Raw genomic sequence first — 23,754 nt, forward strand, 5'->3', positions numbered from 1 at the left:
CCTCAAAAGGAATTATCTTGGTATCTTGGCCCATATATATCACTGATGATGCAAAATAATCTGCTAGTTTACAGAGTCTATATGATTGTCTTGAAATGAGTATTTTTCTTTTTTGGAGGGGCTTTTATTATTTACTGTAAAAAATTTATTTTTATTGCATTTTTTTATTACCATTTATCCCCCTTATACCCTCTTCTGCCTCCCAACCCCTGCAAACACCACACTGTTGTCCATGTCTATGAGTCCTTTTTCTTTTTTGCTCCACCCTTCCATCCCTTAACTAACCCCCTCCCCCCAAGGTGTCCTGTAGAACATTATGCTAAGTGAAATAAGCCAGTCAGAGAAAGACAAATATCATATGATTTTACTCATATGAGGAATCTAATGAACAAACTGAACTAACAAGCAAAATAGAGACAAACTCATAGGTAGAGAGCAGGCTGACAGTTGGTTTGGCTTTTAGTTGGGAATATGGGTGAGAGGCCGTTGCCCAGGCAGTGAACTCTCCCACCCCAATGGAGACCTGAGGACTGGGGCTGAGCCTCATGTGGGTGTCCTGTGCCCTCTGCCTCCCCTACAGAGCTTCTTTCCCACAGGCTTGGAGGGCAGGAGGGACCACAGCAGTCATTCACTTGGACAGCACATCAGGTGACAGACACCAGCTTCCCATCCCGGGTCTCAATCTTCTTCACCATTTTGGAGGAGCTGGTGCTGGTGCAGCTGGAGGAGGCAGAATTCCTATCAGAGCCCAAGTGGGCCTGGAAGCCCTGGCTGTAGTTGACGTTCCCCACAAAGTGGGTTCAGCTGACCTCTGTAGCTGCTGGTGGTCTTGGTATTTTCTCTATTTTAACTTTATTTTTGTTGTTTACTCTATTATGGGTGTCCCCGTCCCCGCTCTTTGCCCACTTTCACCTAACCTGCACCCGCCCCTGCCCCCTTCCCTCAGGCCACCATCACACTGTTGTCTCTGTGGATTATGTGTGTATGTTCTTTGGCCAATCTCTTCACTTTGTTGGTTTCAAATTATTTAAAAGAAGTGTGACTGATTCTCTATAAGAAATCTCAGGGACAATGTCTCTAAGGAGAAATAGGAAAAATGAAAAAATATTCAATAGTGCTTACACCAGTTGGTCATGTTTCAAGCTAATGATCTCAGCTATGATAATTTTTAGGAATGTTCGCAAAGTGGGATTAGTTAGACACACATAAGTTATTTTGGTATCAAAAAAGAGGAGTTTATCAGAAATCTTTATTATGAAGGCATAGATACTACCATATATTCAGATATACTTGTTTAAAAAATTGCATTATTAAAATAGTAACACTTTAGGTATGTGATTTTAAATAACCTGCAAAATTATTTCACATTAATTTTCCTACCTACAAAATTAAATATTGATTTCCAGTAAGTACATTTGGCTTTCATTATGGTTGATCCTTGGTCATGTAATCTAGAGAAAAAGAAAAAAGATACCAACATATACTGCCAATGGTAAGTAAAATAGAGGTGTTACTTTTTTTCAAAATTTAAGAATAATTACAAGTATCATCTAAGTTACATACAAATAAATAATGATTTAGAGGTGATATTTTATTATTCTTTGAATAAAGCATTATTTCTCATTTTCTATTTTATGTATCATTAATGCAAGAACATGCATTTTTGATTTATGCACTTGTATCTGATAATGTAAATACATTAGTGTTTACACCAGTCACTGCTCTTTAGAATGGTGAAGAGAATGGTAATTATTTTACTGCTCTCTGTATAAAAAGAGCCTAAACAACCCTAGAAATCAATAAGAAATGAGGTTGGAAGATATTTTTTCTGGGGAGTTGCCTTCACATGTTTTGCTACATTTTTAAAAATAGAAAAAAAATAGCTCTTTGGAAGTGTTAATTTTAATTAACACTTTGAGCAATGACAACTTATCACTGATAATTATTATTATTTTGAAAAATAATTTATATTCTTATGCAACATATGAGGGCTCCTGTTTTTCCACTCCCCACCAGCACTGTATGTTAGTGTTTAAAAATTTTTTTTATTGTTGTTCAAGTACAGTTGTCTCCATTTATCACTGATAATTATTGATTGCCAAATCTGCAATGGTTGCAGAACAAATATCTGCTTTGTAGTTTAAAATTACTCTGACACCAATGTTGAACCTACAGGAATGTTCAATGTGTTTATTGTAAAAAGTGGAAGTTAGAGCAAGGATGTGTTAAAAATGAACAGGGCCAAATGAAGATGAGATCAAGGAAGAAAGTTCAGATTCATCTTTGGTTCTATAAAAACTACCATTTCCATCAATAGCCTGGAGGTAATTCACTGGAAAATTAAAGTAAGAGGAGAAGAAATATGCTAAAAAATGTAAAGTGAAAAACCATGATTTGCTAAAGGAATAAAATTGTTCATCTAAATAATATGGGCTTTGTGAATTCATGTATGAGGTAATAGGAAAAATCATCGAGAAGGAAAAAATAACATGTACTTAATAATAAAAAGAAGAAAAACTTCAGAGCAGACAAAAATATTGATTGACAAAATTTAATAAGAAAGAATATACTTTAAATATTTTTATTTAAAAGACAGAAAACATTGTATGCTATATGATATAGTTTATATTTTTCTGTCAGTGCTTATGTTCTAAGTTTATTTGGAAATAGTTTACCTCTTTTGCAAATTTGCAACAAAAATTTTCTCAGGTTAAGAAGAAAATGAACTGCATCACTGGATTTATTTTAGTTGAAAATATAGCTCTAAAATATTTGGCAATCAGTGTTCTGAATTCACTAATAGTTTTTCCTTTTGCTTTTATAAATTAGAGAAGTTTGAAAAAACCAGGATTTTTAGGATAATGTCTTTTGGTAAGATGTTAACAATGAGTGAATTTTTATGAGAAATATAATTGTACTATGATTTAATATCTCACTAAAAGTATTATTAATTACTGTTTTTATATATTTGCAGAAATTATACCCACATGTAACATATTAGACATCATAAAATGGGCTCAATTTGTATAAACATTTTTGTAATTTTGTATCTAAAACTTTTTTAGAATATTTTAAATGAGAATATATATTCATCATGTCCTCATTTAAAAGTGTAATTATCTGAATAAATCAAATTATTTAAAGGATTGCTTATGTTAACTATTTAGACTGTTTTCTATTTTTCACTCTTAAAATATGCCATTTCATATAGCTTATGTCTAATATGGATGTTAAATTATTTTTTGAAAAAAATAAATTTTCCCTTATATATTCTAAACATTTCTTTTCCTCTTAGAAATTTATTTAGTCAGTTCACATTACTGAACTATCTTAATTTTATAATGGTTTCAGATCAATTGACCCAATCAGGTCAATACAAAGTAAATCTCCTTTTTTACCTATCAAGTATTTAAATGAATTTTATAATTTATAATTTATTTTTCTAATTTTGTTTAATTGATTAAAGATTTTAAGATATTGCTGAAAAATAAGGATCATCAGCATCTTTGTGTAGGTCTGATTCCAGTAAAAAAAAAAAAAAATCTGCTAGAATTTAATTAATTATTAGTGTCCACCCAAATAGTCCTCCTATTCTCAGAAACATTAGAATTGCTTTAATTAAGGAAACTTTAAATTAAGGCTATCTAATAGTGAAGTATAAAGTGACATCCTTTAGAATATTGCTACATATTTATGGTTTTTATATGTACTGACCTCTTCACTGATTATTAAGCCATTAGTAGACACTGACATATTCTGTGTGTATTTCATTTAACCCCTATAATTGAAGTCAAACTATTTTATCTCTTTTTTTATAGATGAAAGTTTGAAACAAGGAAATTAACTTTCTCAAGACCATATAACTAGTAATTAGTGATAGAGTAAGATTTGCAAAAAGATCTCTCTTTGATTCTAAAGTCTTAGCCACATTACACTGTTTCTTATGTTTTTATTTTCATATGTGGCACTTTAAAAAATTCATTCTTAAACAATGAAAAGTGAGTCCAAACTTTTAACCATAAGAGTGGATTGTCATTTGCCTCATTAGCCATTAATATGTTTTTGTTTCTCAGATACATAAGTAGATTTTGTGAGGATTAGGAGATTTAAATCCAGTTTCTATTGCCTAACCAGTTCCCATAATTGTTATATTTTGGCTCTATTATTCACTCTGTTTTCATTATTGGCCATCGAAGATTCTGAAAACCTGTAATTACAAACATAAAATGCTAGCAGAAAGCAGTTGTTTTGTCCAAATCACTACACACTTTCTTTGCCAGTACTTCCTTGGATTAATAGTCACTGATTAGTTATACAAGTGATTGTTAGGGACATGAGGACATAGCCAATGTATTAAAAAACCTGATTTTTCACTGACACAGAGCTGTACCTGGAAAATAGGTTAAGATGCTAGACACCTATAAATAGGTAGAGATTGTGAAGAGATGTAATGTATTTTCTTCATTTTTTACTTTTATTTATTTTAATTTGTTTTTAAGCCTGGAGTTTTTAAAAATCTTGTAAGAATAAGATAAACTTAAGGTTTCAACTTAATGTCATAATTCTAAATTAGTTATACATTTCAAATTATAGTTGTAAGATTATCACTCTAATAGACCAATTTCTCTTAAACATATACATGCTTTTTATTTTAATAATATACATACATTTTTGTTTTAATAATAATTTCAAGTGTTCTGAAAAGTTACAAAAATTCACTTTTTTTCATTGGCTTTATCATTCTCTCCTTCATGGTGTGTGTGTGTATGTGTGTGTATGTTTGGTTTTTTACCTGAATCATTTCTGAGAGTAAGTAACAGAAATTACATACCCCTTTTCCTGAACACTTAAGTGTGTCTTTCCTAAGAACAAGGATATAACTTTATAGTATAACTACAATACTAATATTAAAATCAGGAAATTTAACATTGACATAATACTATACCTACTTCATGGTCCATGTTCAAATTTATTTATTTATTTAGTTTTATGGTCTCAGTTGCATGTGCAAAATGTTGAGACCTGAATAAATTATTATTTTTTATAAATGTGTCTATATCTGCTTTATATTTAGTTTTAATTTTTCTTAGATTTAGCTAGTATTTATTTATTTTGACATTACAGTCTTAAGCCCTTGTTTTTGGTCATTTTCTGTAAATTTATTAGTAGTTCATGAGAAGCTGCAAGAGACTACAATGGGCCTTAAGCAAATGTCACTTGAATATGAAATCAAAAGTTTTAGAATTTATCTATAGATCTGAATTCATTATATACTGGTATAATTTTATTTTGGTGAAGCTATTTAAAAATGAATGGGTTATTTTTTAATTCCAAATCAAGATTCTGTCTAATTTATATTACAAATGAAAAGATTTTAAATTAGTTACAAATGACTAAAATTTGTAAGTAAGGGTGAAAAAACAACTATTATGGGTTTTGCTGGTCAATTTCCAAAAGTGAGTTGATTTCAACAGTGCTTTTCAAAATAGTTTTTGTTGCACAGTTCTAGGCCATTCAACATCACAGAGCATTACCATGGGTATGTTTGTGAATATGAATCTATTTATATATAATTTACTGGATATAAAGCTACTCATGTAGTTTCTTATTTTTGTATCTTTTTATTTCTAGAATTTGAAATCTCAAAAGAGAAATGAAGAACCATACAAAGCAGATAGAGTTTATCCTTCTGGGACTGACAGATAATTCTCAGTTACAGATTGTAATTTTTTTATTTCTACTTCTGAATTACATGATGAGCATGATAGGAAACTTAACCATTATTGTCCTCTCACTAGTGGATTCCCGTCTCAAGATCCCAATGTATTTCTTCCTCCAAAATTTCTCTTTTCTGGAAATTTCATTCACAAGTGCTTGCATCCCCAGATTCTTAAACAGCATTGTAAACAAGGAAAAGACCATTTCTTATAATGGTTGTATGTCTCAGTTATTTTTTTACATATTTTTGGGGGTTACCGAGTTTTTCCTGTTGGCAGCTATGTCTTATGACCGCTATGTTGCCATCTGCAAACCTTTGCATTACACATCCATCATGAGCAGCAAGGTTTGTCATCGGCTTGTACTCATTTCTTGGGCAACTGCGTTTTTAGTCCTTTTCCCACCATTGATTTTGGTTCTTAACCTGGATTTCTGTGCTTCAAATATCATTGATCATTTCATTTGTGACATTTCTCCTGTCCTGCAACTTTCTTGCTCAGACACACATTTACTAGAACTGATTACTTTTTTCTTAGCTGTGACTACCCTCATTTTCACATTGTTATTAATAATCCTTTCTTATTCTTACATCATCAAGACAATCCTAAAATTCCCTTCAGTTCAGCAAAAGAAGAAAGCTTTTTCTACCTGCTCTTCTCACATGATTGTTATATCCATCACTTATGGTAGTTGTATATTTATCTACATAAAACCACCAGCAAATAAAAGAATCGCTTTAGGCAAAGGAGTAGCAGTGCTCAATACTTCAGTTGCTCCTTTGTTGAACCCATTCATTTATACTCTAAGGAACCAGCAAGTTAAACAAGCCTTCAAAAAGGTATTTAGAAAGATACTTTATGTTTTAGACAAGTAATAATATTTATTGAAATAATTAACATAAGAACATAAAAGGAACATGGAACAAAACCCACTCTGACTTTTCTAGTTTAAGAATTAATCTCTAATATTTAGTTAGGTGGATAGCTTTACTGAAGATTACAAACTCGCTTTATGAATTTAATGTTCAGTTCTTCAAAGTGAAACCTTATATGTTAAAAATATAAAATTGCAAGATTTATTTCCTCTAAAAGCATGGTAGAATAGAACAAATGAAGGGTTTTAATTGTATTATAGGCTATAAATTCTTGGAGAGATGTAATTGATAATTAATTTATATAAATATACCATGTTTTATGTAAAAGCCATGTTCTTTGAAGTTCTTAGATGAAATAAGTTTTGTCATTATTAAATTTGCTTAACATGTTTCATGAGAACTTACACTTCAAAAGAATAATTCAGAGATTTTAATTTTTTTAAATTCAATCTTTATTGTATTTTTCCCATTATTATTTAATCCTTTTGTACCCTCCTTCCCCCAGCAATCACCACACTGTTGTCTATGTCCATGTCTTTTTTCCTTTTTGTTCAATCTTTCCACCCTCTCCCACTAGCTGTCATCTCTCCGTCTGAGTCTGTCCCCATTTTCGTTGTTAGTTCAGTTTGTACATTAGATTCCACATATGAGTGACATCATATGGTATTTGTCTTTCTCTGACTGGATTATTTCACTTAGCATAATATTCTCCAGGCCCATCCATACCATCGCAAATGGTAAAACTTTCCTATTTTTTTACAGCCAAATAGTATTCCATTGTGTAATTATCGCATAGTTGTTTATCCATTCATCTACCGATGGACACTGGGGCTGCTTCCATATCCTGTGGATTGTAAATAATGCTGCATTGAACATAGGGGTGTTTATGTTCTTTCAAATTAGTGTTTTGGGTTTCTTCAGATATATTCCCAGAAATGGGATTGTTGGGTCTAAAGGCAGATCCATTTTTAATTTTTTGGAAGTATTTCCATACTGCTTTTCACAGTGGCTGCACTAGCCTGTATTCCCACCAATAGTTCAAGAGGATTACCCTTTCCCCACATCCTCGCCAGCACTTGTTGTTGTTGATTTATTGATGATAGGCATTCTGAAAGGTGAGAGATGCTATCTCATTGTGATAATTTGCATTTCTCTGATAACTAGTGATGAGCATCTTTTTGTATGTCTGTTGGCCATCTGTATGTCCTCTTTGGAGAAATGTCTATTCATGTTTTTCATCCCTTTTTTAATTGGGTTGTTTGGGTTTTTGGTGTTGAGTTTTGTAAGTTATTCATAAATTTTGGACATTAATCCCTTATCAGATATATCAGTGAATATGTTCTCCCATTCTGTGGGTTGTCTTTTTATTTTGTTGATTATTTCCACTGCTGTGCAAAAACTTTTTAGTTTGATGTAGTCCAATTTGTTTATTTTTTATTTTGTTTCCCTTGCTTGGGGAGATATATCTGATAAAATATTGCTATGAGCAATGTCTGAGATTTTCTATGTCTATGTCTATGTTTTCTTCTATGATCTTTATGGTTTTGGGTCTAATGTTTAAGTCTTTAATCCATTTTGAATTTATTCTTATATGTGGTGTAAGAATGTGGTCTGGTTTCATTTTTCTGCACATATCTGTCCGATTTTCCAAATACCATTTATTGAATAAACTATTTTTAGCCCGTTGTATGTGCTTGCTTCTTCTGTTGAATATTAATTGCCTAAAAAGGTGTGGGTTTATTTCAGGGTTCTCTGTTCTGTTCCATTGATCTATGTATCTGTTTTTATGCCAGTACCATGTTGTTTTGATTACTGTGGGCCTCATACTATAGTTTCATCTTAGGTAGTGTGATTCTTCCAAATTTGTTCTTCTTCTTCAGGATCACTGTTTCTATGTGGGGCCTTTTGTGGTTCCATATAAATTTTTGAAATATTTGTTTTAGTTCTATGAAATATGTCATTGGAATTTTGATAGAAATTGCATTGAAATTATAGATATTATCAATTATTATCATACAATAAAGCAGAATTTCCTTTGAAATGAATCATACATTTGATTGGCATGATTTTATTTTAGTTTTTATTTGAGTAGATTTTTATTTTTTATTTATAAAGATTTTATTTATTTATTTTTAGAGAGAGGGGAACAGAGAAAGAGAGGGGGAGAAACATCAATGTGTGGCTGCCCTTCGTGTGTCCCCCACTGGGGACCTGGCCCGCAACCCAGGCATGTGCCCTGACTGCAAATCAAACTGGTGACCCTTTGGTTCACAGACTGACAGTCCACAGAGCCACACCAGTCAGGGCTATTTGAGTAGATTGTTAAAATTGCAGTAGGAAATAAAATATGATTTTATACACAAGTAGTTGATTTCTCACATAATTTTTCAAGAACATATAGGCAAGTTTAATCTCTTGAACATTGTTGATGAATTAATTCAATAAATCAAAATAGATGATAAATTTTATGTGTGAGGTCCCAATGTTCCTACTTTGAGGAGGACTGAGGAGTCTTTGTCCTATGAACAATATTTCTTGTTTTTGTGTCTTCTTCAGAAATGTCTCTATTTTTCCTAATACTTGAAAGCTATATAATTTTATTAACTATCATCACCCCAATAAATGTAATGAAACAGATATAGCCTAAGTCAATCTGGATATGTTTATGCAGCTGCTTTGGAAGAAATGTTTTTTTTCTTTCTTTCTAATGAATCCTATATGATCTTATTAACTGATGTCACCCCAATAAATTTAATAAAAGAAAAAAATAAAGATAAAACTGTTTCATTTCCTGCAAAACTGAGGTATGAAATAATCTTTTTTTCTTTGAGTGTCGGCTCTTAGAACACATAGATGCCACCACTCTTAAAATTTTCCTTAGGTAGATGCTGTTGTGTCAATTGGTTTATGCCATAGTGGTAACTAAGCTAATATCACAAGATTATTTTCTATGTGTGACACTATATTTTTTTCTTATCTCTGTTTACAGTTACCATTTTTCTAGTAAATATTCTTAAAAATTTTACCTATTAAATTTAATGACAATGAGAAAACATGAGTGGGTCAACTAAAATTTATTACTAGATTGTTGGTGGACTTTGACCTTCACACTAAATTACAAGAAAAAAAGGACTTTTAGAAAGATATATACAGTTAAAGAGACATTATTCCTCAGATATCAAGATAATGATTGTTGCTGTCAGTCTGCCTAGAGTAACTGAGGGAGATAAATGCATGGAGTGGTATGCTGCATAAACTTACTGTAAATTTGATTTTTCATTGTCTGTACAGCCTCATTGGATAAGAACAAAACAATGCGTTTTTCTGTTCCACTTTCACCTCTGTGGCAGATAAGATTTTCCTAAATGACAGTGACACGATATCTTTCATCTAATATCCTCTTATATATGACTGACCTTCTTTCCAAAGAGACATAGGGCAAATTCCTTCTCTGGAATTTAGGCAGAAGCTAGTAACCACTCCAGCCAGTAGAGTTAATGCTATTCCCTAGGCAGTGATCCCTAGGCAGTATCATAAAAAGAATGTATTTCCTGTCTAGATCTCTCTATTTCAGGACACTTATCATTGAAATCCAGCAACCATACTGTGAAAAATTCTAAACCAGTTTTAAGGAGAGAACACACAGAGAAGTGCATATTAAAAAACCCCCCAAAACTGAGATCTTAAACTGAAAACCAGATTCAACTGCTAGGCTTGTGGGGGAAGGTGTTTTAAGATGACTCCAGTTTTCAGTCTTCATGTCTTTCATGCGAGGTCCTGAACATCATGAGGCAGAAATAAGACCTGCTGTACTCTCTGTATAAATTCCTGATAACAGAATCTGTGAGCATAGTAAATGGTTGCTTCATACAATAAAGTATTTACGTAATTTGTATTGGTGGTCTCTGACATTATAGGTGTTTACAATAGACAATTTCTTTCCTGTAGAAATAATTTGAAAAAGTTTTCTTTATTGTTCAAATACATTTGTCTCCATTTTCCCACCACCAGTTCCCCCTGCCCCACCTACCCCTATAGAAATTATATCAAAACTAATTCACATTTCAAAATAGAAACATGCAATCGATTGATCTTTCCAATTAATAGAAATGTAGTTTGTATATGTCAAAACTCATCAAACTGGATACTTATGATTTGTGCATTTTAATGGACATAAATTTTACATTAAAAATTGCTAAAAATTGGGCTCTAGATATTAGGTTTGTTTTTCATAGTAGTATGGATTATCAATTCTGTAAATGTTTAGTTGTACTCTAGGCTTATGCAAGTTGGCTTTGAAGAAAATGACACTGAAGCTTCTCACTCTGGGACTAAGAAGTTACAAGCACAGGTAGGAAGTTATTTTTTAATCCTTACTGAGGATATGTTTATTGATTTTAGAGAGAGAGAAAAGTGGGTGAGAGAGAGAGGGAGAGGAGGAGAGAGAAACATCAATAGGTTGCATCCTGTACATGCCCCAAAAGGGGATTGAACCTGCAATCTTTCAGAGCGCGAGATGTTCCACTCAACTGAGCCACCTGGCCAGGGCCAGACAGGAAGGTTTTAAAGTATTCTGTACAGTGTTGTATTAGAATAGGAAGTATCAGCATGATCACATTATACACACACATACACACACATACACATATGTATACATGCATATATGCGCATACACACTGTCTTCTGAGAGGGCTTATAAGCAATAACCCACCAATACAATTAATACTCACAACTTGATATTTAAATATTATTAACTAAAATGAATTTCAGATTCTTGGAGAAATGGCTGTATTATTCAAGGCTGAATCAAGAAAAGTATGAGAACTGAAAATATTTTGCTATAGGGAAGTACTCAAAAAGTAAAAAGGACATATAAACAAAGTTCAGAGCTGATTAAAAGAAGCTCCCACTTACCATATTTTAATAATATATATATCAACATAAATGATAGCATTAATGGATTATAACATTGAATAAAATGAGAATCTTTGAGTCAATACAGTTTTACAATAAATAAACAAGAAAGACCATCTTTATAGTAAAATATGCTGATTAATTGATATAGAAATAATATTTAAGTTGGAAAATCATCAATGGATGTTGAAATTAGTGGATGAAAGTTTCATGAGGAACAAGATATTTACATAGTCTTGAGGGAGATAATGGAGGAAAGAAGGGGAAAGATCAAATCAAAGAATATGTGCAAAGGACCCATGGACAAGGACAATGGGGTGGGGATTGTCTTTGGGAGTGGGGGTTAGGTGGGGGGAGAGGAATGGGGGAAAAATGGGGACAACTGTAACGGAGCAACAACAATAAAAATGTAACAAATTACATATTAGTACAGGGAGGAAATAATAACTTTGTAGTGTAGAGCAATCTGGAAGAGACAATCTTAACCAAATGATCAGTTTACCATTATCAGTGGAAAAACAAACATTACCAACATGATATGGTTCTTGATAATACGAACTAAGAAGGGTCTATTATCACTTGTTTTATTCCTTCAAAAGAATCAAAATCTCAGAAAAGCATATGAGCTCAAATAACATGTCCTCTTCAAAAATCTCAACACAATAAGGTGAAAGATAGGCTGAGAAACTGTTTCAGATTGAAGGAACTAAAAAGAAATGAGAAATGCAACATGTAATCCTGGATTATGCTAGACCTAAAGAAAATTTAAAAAAACTTAAAAGGGGAAAGTGGTGGCAGGAAAGTGGAGACAAATGTATTTGAAAGATAAAAAAATAAAATTAAAAAAAAAAACTTAAAAGACATTACCAGGAAAATTTATCAAATTTTAATATGGTTATAGATTAGAAAATATATCCATGCCAGAGTTTCTGATTTTTATCATTATACTTTGATTAGGTAATTCAATGTTCTTTTTTTTTCACTTTTTGTTCAGAGTTTCTATTGGCATTTACCTTCTATATTCTTTTTAAAAAACTGTTGTTCGAGTACAGTTGTCTCCATTTCCCTCCCACCACTTCCCCCAGGCCCTCCCCACCCCACCTCCCACCCTCGAATTTACCCCTTTTGGCTTTGTCTATGTGTCGTTTATTGTTGGAAACTGTCCCTCCTGGTTTCAGGGACTGTAGCCCTGCTGACAGGTGAGGGGGTCCCAAGGCTGGATATAATAAAGGAGGCCTTGGGAAAATAGGCCACTGAGGGGACAAAACCTGCTCCCCAGGCAGGGGCGCAGCCCTGGCCTCCCTCACATTACCTTGCTTGGCCCTGTGATGGTCGGTTGTTGATGACGGGTAAGTTCTCTCATGAGGAGGGGCAACCTAAGCCAGACACAGCTGGTATGGGCAGCAGACAAGGACTTGGGGGACACGGAGAAAGAGTAAAAAGGCCCGCACCCCTCAGCTCGGCTTGGGCATAGCTGGAGTCCTCATTCTATCAGAAAGAAGTCTCCTTATCTCTTGGCGGCTCTGCCCCTCTGGCCTGGCTCAGGCCTGAAACAGTAATGAAGGCAGGTACAGCCCTAAACTGGATCTGGCGGTTCCTGAGGACAATCAGGCCTAGAAGTAAGTCCCTCTAAACATGCTTTGTTCTTCACTCAAAAGTGATGATAACCAGTTCATACTGGGAAGGAGATTTACGTTATTCATAGACCCTGACCTGAGGCAAGTCTCTTGTGTTCCTCCAATTGTTATCCATGATCTCTGTCTGTTTTCTGAAAATATGGCCTTTTGACATTGATTGATGAGCTTTATTGTATACTCCTGTGCATATGGTTCTCAGTAAAAGCCTTTGGACATGGGGAGCTCAGGGCCTTCTCCACTAGAGGGAAGTTGTCATGTCCCCTCTCCTGGCAAACAGAGAAGTGTTTGCAACGACTCGTGTTTATTCCCCTCATCTGTGACAACCTCAGGATGGGCTCTGCGGGATTCAGAGTGCTGCTCCCTCCTTAGCTGGCTTTGGACAGTAACCCTCAGAATCAGGAATGCCCCACACTCCCAGCAGTGCACTGCTCCCTGTGATACTTTATGCATGTTCCTTGACAACCCTACCCTTATTTTCCCCCATTATCCCTCTCTCCCCTCCCCTCTGGTTACTGTCAGTTTGTTCTTTACTTCAATGTCTCTGCTTATATTTTGCTTGTTTGTTTATTTTGTTGATTTGGTTCCACTTATAGGTGAGATCCTAGAGCAAGGGACATAAAGGAAAGAATAAACAAATGGAACCTCATTAAAATAAAAAGCTTCTGCATGGCTAAATAAAACATTAGTAAAATGAAAAGGGAACCAACAGCATGGGAAAATATATTTGTGTAAGATACTTTTGACAAGGGTTTGATCTCCAAAATATATAAAGAACTCACATGACTCCACTCCAGGAAGACAAACAACCCAATTAAAAAATGGGCAAAGGACCTGAACAGACACTTCTCCCAGGAGGACATGCAGAGGGCCCAGAGACATATGAAAGGATACTCAGCATCACTGGCCATCAGAGAGATGTTAATTCAACGATCTTATTAGAAAATATACCCTGAGATAGTGAAGTAAGTAGGAATAAAGAGACACAATGTCCATCTTACTATCAAATGGTTCAGAAAAACATAGTATTTATACATATAAAGTATAAAAAGTAGTATATACATATAATATATATAGTATATACATATAGTATAGCATATAAATATATAGAGAGATTACATATATACATATACATAGCGAGAGAGAGTAGAAAAGACAATGATAAGATAAATCATATCAAACATAAACAATTGTGACTCTAGATAAAGGGCATATGGAGTACTTTTACTATTTTAGGAGCATTTATGTTTAAATACAAAAATGTTACAAAAACAGGCTTGCACTAAAATAACCATTCTCAAAATATAATATGACTTGTTGTGTATTTGCCTTATAAGTGTAGTCATGACGGACTATGGACTATCCAAAACTGCATAGTTAGTTTTTCATTTGTGAATAGTTGACTTACAACTGACTGAAAATGATTGAATGCCTTAATAATTGACTAATTGTTTCTAGAATATCTTGTTTATACACAAATATTAGAATATTATTAGAGCTTTTTGAGATAGAATATTTGGTATTTTATTAAGAAGCTTGTCCCCTGGCTGGTGTGGCTCAGTGGACTGAGTGCTGGCCTGAGAACCAAAGGGTCACCAGTTCAATTCCCAGTCAGGACGCACACATGCCTGGGTTGCGGGCCAGGTCCCCAGTGTGGGACACACAAGAGGCTACCACACATTGATATTTCTCTCCCTCTCTTTTTCTCTCCCTTCCCCTCTGTCTAAAAATAAAATAAATAAAATCTTTAAAAAAAAAGTTTAGGTTTCATCAAATGAGTTTAAAAAAAGAAGCTTGGATGTTATACAACATATGGGAAGATTTTACCTGCCCTCAAATGTTTATAACTTTACAAAATGATAGTTTATTTTCCAATAATCTGTAGTATGTGTGATCTTGTGTTGATTAAAGTTTTCACTTGTTATTATTTCTCTTTGTAATGTGAAACTATTGTTTGATCATATTCACCCTTATTAATTAATTCCCTCTTGAGTTTTTATGGTTAATTTTAAGAGCACATAATAATAATAATGGCATGTAGCAACAATAATTTAATTATTTATTTAATTATAAATTTCCAGGTACAAGGCATTCGAATGCATTTCAAATCAAATATGATTCGTTTACATATTTATTGCTAAAGTGATGTTGCTCTCTCAGAAAAACGGAAAACAAAGTACAATACATGATCATCCCTCAAATTTTTTATGCCTCTTTAATACCATCACTGGGTCTTCTAAATATTAGAAAGCACATATAAATGTGTTATGATTCAAGTGAAAACTTGTACAAGAATTTTCATAGTGGCATTGTTCATAATAGCTAAAAAGTGGAAACAGCTAAAATGCCATCAACTGGTGAATGAATAAACAAATGTGGTATTATCCTTATAATTCACCTATAAAAAGGAATGAAGTATTGATAGATTCTACAACATGAGTGAATCTTGAAAACATTATGCTAAGTAAAAGTAGTCAGACAAAAAAGGACACATACATTGGGTAATTCAATTTGTATGAAATATCTAGAATAGGTAAACCCTAGAGACAGAAAGCATATTAGTGGTTGCCAGGGCCTAAAGGAAGGGAATAGCATAGAGTCACTCTTTAACAGATATGGAGTTTTTTACTGATATAATAAAAAACGTAAACATTTAAATAAAAATAAATAAAAATGTATATAATGGTGATGATTGTCAAAGTTTGTGAATGTACTAAGAGTCACTGAATTGCAGACAATGCTTAAAAAGGTAAATTTTACATTATATGAATTTTACCTCAATAAAAATATACCTGGTGAGGGATATTTAAAAAAATATAGATTTAACTGGAAGATTTAAGAGCCTTCAGAACACTAACTTCATCATTGTCAGCCCACATTATGAAAATCCTTGTCTCATTAGGAGAGGAGACTGAAAAATGAGATGAGATGATAGAATGTGTTACTAACAAGAACAACATTGATTGTGTAGCTGATGTACTTGGTGACAGTGCTTTTTAGTTTAAAAGAATCACAAGGAATCAAAGACAGAGAAGTCTTATGTTCCAGTCACTGTGCCAGCTCTTCATCCAGGAATACAGGTTGATAAATGACTAAACATATAGCAAAGAAAAATCAAATACTAGCATTTAATGTGCCTGATTTTCCACTCATCACTGACAAGCAAACCATAAAGCAGCCAGAATTCAGGCTAGTAGAGAGAATGCGACAGCTGTGAGAACAGGGAATATAGACTACATGTAAAAGGGTGAATTGACAAGAATGATATGTCTATATAGAATTAAATACAGGCCCTCCCCAGCACCAGTTTAGCCCTCAGTGGACCAGGCTTCAGGCTACCCCAGACCTGCCTCCATGTAGCAATGTCCCAGGCTTACCATAATGGAATCGGTTGCCAAGCTCAGTGGTCCTAGGCTCCAGACAAATCCCTGAGGACCAGGCATTAGGTCAGCCCCTGTCCACCTAGTCAGCAGGCCCACCCACTTGCTAAAGGAATTGAAAGGCCAGTCTACCCAAGGACTCCAGCAGCAAGCTCACCCGTGATCCCCGCCAGCTGGCAAGACCAGAACCTGTAGGTGGGCTGACTGGTGAAGAGCCTTCCCTGCCAACTCCAGTCTATAAAGACTGAAAGAGGTGTTTACTTCTTCAAATGTACAGGCACTAATGAAGGCCACAAGTATCACAAATAATCAGGGAAACATAATACCCAAAAATAAAATACAAAGCATTAATAAGCAACCCTAAAGAATGGAGTTATTCAGTATTAGCTTTTCTTTTTATGTCAAACTATAACACTCCTGCCACAATACATCTTTCATTTCCAGTTTAAAAGAATGCTACTGTTCAACAGTGAGTGAAATTGTAATACTTCAAATATTAATTACTAATTATCATTGTTTTGCATTTATTTGTGGATATAGTACTTAATTAAAACTCCACATGTAGAGAAGATTGGAGTGATACTATTTTGCTCAGTTTCTTGTCTCCTATTCTTATTATATTCTTTGATTTTTTTTCGCAATTTTTTTCTTTTTAAATATTTTATTTATTTATATTTAGAGAAGGGGGAAAAGGAAGAAGAAAGGGGAGAGAAACATTAATGTGTAGCTGCCTTTTGTGTGCCCCATACCAGGGATCTGGCCTGCAACCCAGGCATGGGTCCTGACTAGAAATTGCACTGCCAACCCTTGGGTTTGCAGGCTGGTGCTCAATCCATTGTGCCACACCAGCTAGGGCTGATTTTTCATATTGATAGATTTTGTAGAGCATTATTTAAATTAGGTAATTAAAATATATCAACTATAATAGTTATTTACTAATTATTAACTTGTCATTAAACATATCAGTAAATGTGATATAATTATTTTGGTCTCAATAATGACTATTTTAGAATCTCTTATGCAGATTTCTTTTTTCTTTTCTTAAAGATTTTATTTATTTTTGTTTATATATTTTTTAAATTTTTATTTTTAAATCATGTTTATTCTGTTAACAGTTATCTCAATTTTTACCCCTTTGCCCTCCTCCACACATCCCACCCTGCCCCCCCTCCCCCACAGCCAGTTCCCACTCTGTTGTCTATGTCCATGGGTCATTCATACATGTTCTTTGTCTAGTCCTTTCTCCTTCTTTCCATCATTGTCCTCCTTCCCCTTCCCCTCTGACCACTTTGAGTCTGCTCCAAGTTTCCATGCCTATGCTTTATTTTGTTCATTAGTTTAGTTTGTTGAATAGATTGCACTTATAGTTCAAATCATATGATATTTGTCTTTCATCAACTGGCTTATTTCACTTAGCATAATATTCTCCAGTTCCATCAATGTTGTTGCAAAAGGTAGGTTTTTCTTCCTTCCTTCCTTCCTTCCTTTCCTTCCTTTCCTTCCTTTCCTTCCTTTCCTTCCTTTCCTTCCTTTCCTTCTTTCCTTCCTTCTTTCTTTCTTTCTTTCTTTCTTTCTTTCTTTCTTTCTTTCTTTCTTTCTCTCTCTCTCTCTTTCTTTCTTTCTTTCCTTTCTTTCTTTCTTTCTTTCTTTCTTTCTTTCTTTCTTTCTTTCTTTCTTTCTTTCTTTCTTTCTTTCTTTCTTTCTTTCTTTCTTTCCTTCTTTCTTTCCTATCTTTCTTTTAAATGTGGATTGATTTTATTTATTTTTTAAATGTGAAGATCTATTATAAATATTAAAAAATTTATCCATTATAAAGTCTCAGCAATTAAAACAAAATGACAACAGCAAAGATATAATCAAGTAGATCAATGAAATAAAATGAGCATTCTAAAAGCAAACATATATATCTAACAATGTAACATATGATTAAATTGATATTTCAAATCAATGGGGAAAATAAGGCTTATTCAACAAATAAGGTACATGGACCACTCACTATTACTTGAAATACAACAAACATAGAGCCCATTATACATTTCACACATTATACAAGAAATATTCAAGTGAGTTAAAAATCAATATGAAAATCTAAGGAGTTTTAGGAGAAAATGCAAAATAATATTTTTCTTACCCTGAAGTAAAATATTTGAACCAGAAGCTATAAAGTAAAATATTGACAATATGACTATATTAAACATTTAAGACTATATAGTAATATACATATTAAAAAAGTTAAAGGACAAGTAATAGAATAAGAAAGTATTTGCAACACGTCTAAAAAAAGGGTTAATAGTTGTTTTTTAAGGAAAAAAATTCTACAAAACTTTAATCAAAAAATAAAGAATACCAAAAAGTCATTTATAGCTTTTTAAAAATAATTGAAATAGGCAAGAAATATACAAAAACAGGTTTAGTTTCAACAAATAATAAAGGAACAACTAAGATAACATGTAATTGTCACAATCAGATTAATACATAATAAAAATATTGGTAATATCAAGTATCGGTGACTGTGAAAGAACTGGGTGTATTCATAGACTTTTTGTGTTCTTAAAGCAGTCCCTTTAGCATACCTTGCAATGCTGGTTTGGTGGAGGTGTATTCTTTTGGCCTTCTTTGGTCTTGGAAACTCCTTGTTTCTCCTTCCATTTTAATCTAGAGCCTTGCTGGGTGGAGCAGTCTTGGTTGCAGGCCTTTGCTTTTCATTACTTGGAATATTTCTTGCCTTTCCGTTCTGACTTGTAGTGTTTCTGTTGAGAAGTCAGCTGCTAAGCCGTACTGGGGCTCAATTATATCCTACTACATCTTTCTCCCTTGCTGCCTTTAGGATTCTCTGTTCGTCTTTGATATTTGCCATTTTAATGATGATGTGTCTTGGAGTGGGCCTCATTGGGTTCCTCTTGAATGGGACCCTCTGTGCTTCCTGGACTTGTGTGACTTTTTCTCTCCTCCAATTCGGGAAGTTTTCCATCATTACTTTTTCAAACAGATTCTCTATCTCTTGCTCTTCTTCTTTTCCTTTTGATATCCCTTATGTAGATATTACTTTGTTTCAGATTGTCCTGCATTTCCCTAAATGTCTCTTCATTCTTTTTGGGTCTTTTTTCATTTTTTTGCTCTTTCTCAGAGCTTTTTCCTACCTTATCTTCCAGCTCACTGATTTGTTCCTCTGCTTCAACTAGCCTGCTTTTGATTCCTTCTACTGTGTTCTTCAATTCAGAAATTGTATTCTTCATTTCCTATTGTCTCTTATTGATAGTTTCTATGTCCTTTTTCATGCTGATATAATTTTCAGTAAGTTCCTTGTAGTTTCCCTATAGGTTTTTGTAATTCTGTCTGAGCTCACTGAACTCATTGAGCTTCCTTACAACTGTTGTTCTGAACTCAATATCTGATAGTTTACTTGCTTTTATTTCATTTAGTACTCTTTCTGGGGGTTTCTTTTTCCCTTTTACTGGGGGGTGTTTCTTATTCTTCCCACTATTTGTGAGACTATTCTTTTTTGCTTCTGCTTCTTAAATTGATCTGTCTTGATTTCCTGACTTTGTGGTGTGAACTTATATGGTAGGAGCCCATTGTTTTTCCTTTCTGGATCTGCCTCTGATGATGTCAGATGTTGACCCTATCTGACCTTAGGCAGTCTGTTTGAGATTTCCAGGAATCTACTGCCTGTGGCTGTCTCCTTCAGCTGTTAATCTAGTCACTCTGCACTCAGCAGTCTGGTTTTGGCATCACAGGGTGGGGCAGAGTCCCTCCTGGGTGCGGTGTTATTGGGTCCTCTTATGCTGTTGCCAATCAGAGGAGTGGTCTGTCTGAGGAAGATGGCTGCTGCTGAATGGGGGATGAGTCAGCGCTGGGATCCTGCCAGCTACTCTCTCATTTCTTTCCCCAAAGTGTCCCTTCCCAGTCTCTTCTCAGGCATCTCTAGCCCATTCTGCCCTAGCCTTTTCTGGAGACAGGGTAAGTGGTTGTAAATAAAAATTTGTGCGTTGGCCCTTTAAACAGCTCTTTGTGTCTCTAGCTACCTGTCTCTGGAAGAGAGCAACCCTGCCACTTTTTGCACCTGGCTGTTATGAGTACTTTTTGGGCTCTGGTGCTGTAGGCTAGAGATTCCCACTTACGGTTTAGATCCTGCTTTTCTCAGGGGAATCCAACTGGCCTTTTCAATATCCTTCTGATGCTGTCACCCGTGGGCACCCCGTCCGCCTTCCTTAGTCTCTACCACCCTCCTTACCAGTTAGCTTGTGCTAAAATTGATTCTTCTGTCTGTCTGAGGTTATAAGGCTCCTGTCTCACTATTGTTCAGTTGTTTATTCCAGGTGATTTGTTCACAATTTAGTTGTAATTCCAGATTGGTTCTCGGAGGAGGTCAGTGTGACTTCCACTCACTTCTCCACCATCTTGATTTTTCCTCTTTTGTGCAGATTTCTTTATTCAGATAAAGCTTCTAGTGACTTTAGTACATAAGAGCTCTTTCATGAATGCTCCATGAGATCATATTTATAATAAGTATGCTTCAAAGTTGTCAGGGAAATAACTGAAATTTTATATTTTATTCTTTCTCCTTATCAAGCCATAAACATTTTAGACATGCTACAACAGACAATTATAGGTGCATAAAATTCAGTACCTTAATTCTGAAATGTTTAGAGAACTTAATTTTTCCTTTGATATCAATTTAATAACAGAGATAAGCAGACATATTGATAAACTTAGAATGTATTACAACAGTGAGAGATCTCTACTGTTATGCTAGCTTATATACTTTCAGTTAGTTTTATTTTTTTTCGCCCTTCTCCCACAAAGCTACACTTCTGCTTGAAAGGTAGTGTATTGTATTGGATGGAACATGACTTAAAATAAAAATTCAGGCTCCATTATTTGCTACCTATGATATTCTATCAATTTACTCAATCTTCTGTCTATGTTTTGATACAATTAAAAGATATTTATAGGACTGGTAAGGACATTAGTAATAATGTTTGAAAAGAGTTTGAAGCTTTGGGGCTATTATTACATAAAATAAGGGTTACTTGAACATAAACACTGAAAAATTGGTAGTTCAAAAAAGGCAGTTATTTTCAAAATTCTGTCAATAGAAATAGTTTAAAAGAATGTTTAATTGCATTCTCAAAACCCACTTAAAAAATAAGTAGTCCCCATGTGTCTGTGCTTAGGTTTCTATTTTGTTTGTTAAATTATTTGTTGATTAGATTCCACATATAAGTGAGATCATATGGTATTTATCTTTCTCTGACTGGCTTGTGTCACTTAACAAAACCATGTCCAGGTCCATAGCTGTTAGAAGGGAGGGAGGTTGGGGGCTGGGTGAAAAAAGGTGAGGGAATTAAGCAATAAAATATATATTTTATTATTTTTTATATCATACATATATATGTAAGATAGACACAGGTGATAGTATGGTGATAGCCAGAGGGAAGAGGGGGTGGGGGGAGGTAGGAGTGGGCAAAGGGGGGATAAACAGTGATGGAAGGAGACTGGACTTGGGGTGGTGAATGCACAATGCAGATAATGTTTTACTTAATTGTACACTTGAAACCTGTATGGTTTTATTAACCAGTTTCATCCCAAGAAATTTAATAAAAAAAAAAGAAAAAATAGTCTTTGAGTTTTTTATTTAATATCAGAAGTCATTTTTAAAGTTTTCCTTTAATGATTAATTCTTGGTTTTTTTTGTCAGTTAGCCAGTAAAAGTAATATTTTACTTTCAAAGACAATTAAAAAGCTGTTAGTATTATTAGTGGAAGTTCGTTTTCTTTTCTCTCTTTCTCTACCCTCCCTCCTTCTCTTTGTCCCTCCTTCCCTTTCTTTCCTCTCTTCTTTTGACAAGCACATAGCTACTTGCTTCAAACTTTAAGTTCTTCAGTTTAGGAATATTTTCTACAATTATCCTCTTGATCATAATTCCTGTAATTATTCCCTTTTGTAGTTCTTTCCCCCCCCTATCTTTGTCAACTGGATGTATCCATTATTTCCTTTAAATCATTCATGAGTCTTATGTTGATGTGAACAGTTGTTTTATTTCATCAGTATTTAAAATTTGGAGTTACAATTTGCTCTTATGCATTTATTCTAATTTTGTAACCTGTAATAAGTGACATTATGTTTATTTATTTTAAATTAAATGTATGCCTTTTCAGTGAATTTTTCTCATAAATATAAATAAATCACTAATACAATAGTTTCCCTTTATATGTAATTTCACTTATTGTGATTTCAGTTACCTGTTGTCAACCGTGATCTGATAATATTAAATAAAAAATTACAGAAATAAACAATTCATATGATTTAAATTTCTCATGTTCTGAGTACTGTGATGAAATTTCATGCCATCCCTCTCTGTCCTATCTGGACCTGAGTCATCCCTCTGTCCACACTGCACACATACATGCCATTTGCCCATTAGCACTAAATAGCTGTCTATGTCGCCAGGTTGACTATTGTGATATCACAGTGCTCTTGTTCAAGTAACCCTTAGTTTATTTAATAATAGCTTCAAAGCATAAGAGTAGTAATGCTGGCAATTTGAACATGCAAAGAAAAGGTGTAAAGTACTTCCTTTAAGTATATGTAGGAAAAAACATAGGGTTCTGAACTATCTCAGGTCTCAGGCATCCCCTGACAGTGTTGGAACATATCACCTCCAGAGATGAGTGACTATGATACATCTTATTAGTGATTGTAAAGATGTTTCTACTTTTCAATTCTTATTATTCCCAAACTCCCACTGATATTTCTTGTTATTTTCATTATTTTAATTAGCCTGGAATGCCTTAGTTGGTTTAATTTATTTTAATACATCACTGTTTTGCTATTTTCTTATTTGACTCTTAAGTTTATGATAGTAATATGGATAACTTTGCCTTAGAGAAAGGAACCAGGACTATTACTCTATAATGTATCTTCTATATAATTTATATACTTTTAACTACTATTTCTTTCTTTTCCAGAGCACTGATGAAAAGACTAAGTCAGAAATAGAGGCAAGTTTAATTACTTGGGAATATATTTTATATGTTCACAATGAAGACAAACATGATGTATGAGTTTGGTTTGAATGAAGAGGAAGGAGTGTGATTAAGGTGAGATTAGAATGCAGTATTAAATGTCTTTGAGAAAGTCAATATGAGTAAATTATAGGTACAAAGCAATGAAATAAGTTAAAAGCTGTTGTTAAATATTTAGGGGACTTCTTTTATTTTACTCTGATTCA

At 33.9% G+C, this 23,754-nt stretch overlaps 1 protein-coding gene across 1 annotated transcript; it reads left to right on the forward strand.

Moving 5' to 3' along the window:
• Positions 1–5,653: 5,653 nt before the first annotated feature.
• LOC129084524 (olfactory receptor 6C70-like) lies at positions 5,654–6,592 on the forward strand. The gene has a single exon (XM_054590718.1). It carries the CDS (start codon positions 5,654–5,656, stop codon positions 6,590–6,592), a length of 939 nt encoding a protein of 312 aa, XP_054446693.1.
• Positions 6,593–23,754: the final 17,162 nt, after the last annotated feature.

The sequence above is a fragment of the Pteronotus mesoamericanus genome, unplaced genomic scaffold, assembly GCF_021234165.1.
Source record: "Pteronotus mesoamericanus isolate MK-2021 breed Mesoamerican mustached bat unplaced genomic scaffold, CSHL_Meso_final scaffold_21, whole genome shotgun sequence".
Taxonomy (NCBI): domain Eukaryota; kingdom Metazoa; phylum Chordata; class Mammalia; order Chiroptera; family Mormoopidae; genus Pteronotus; species Pteronotus mesoamericanus.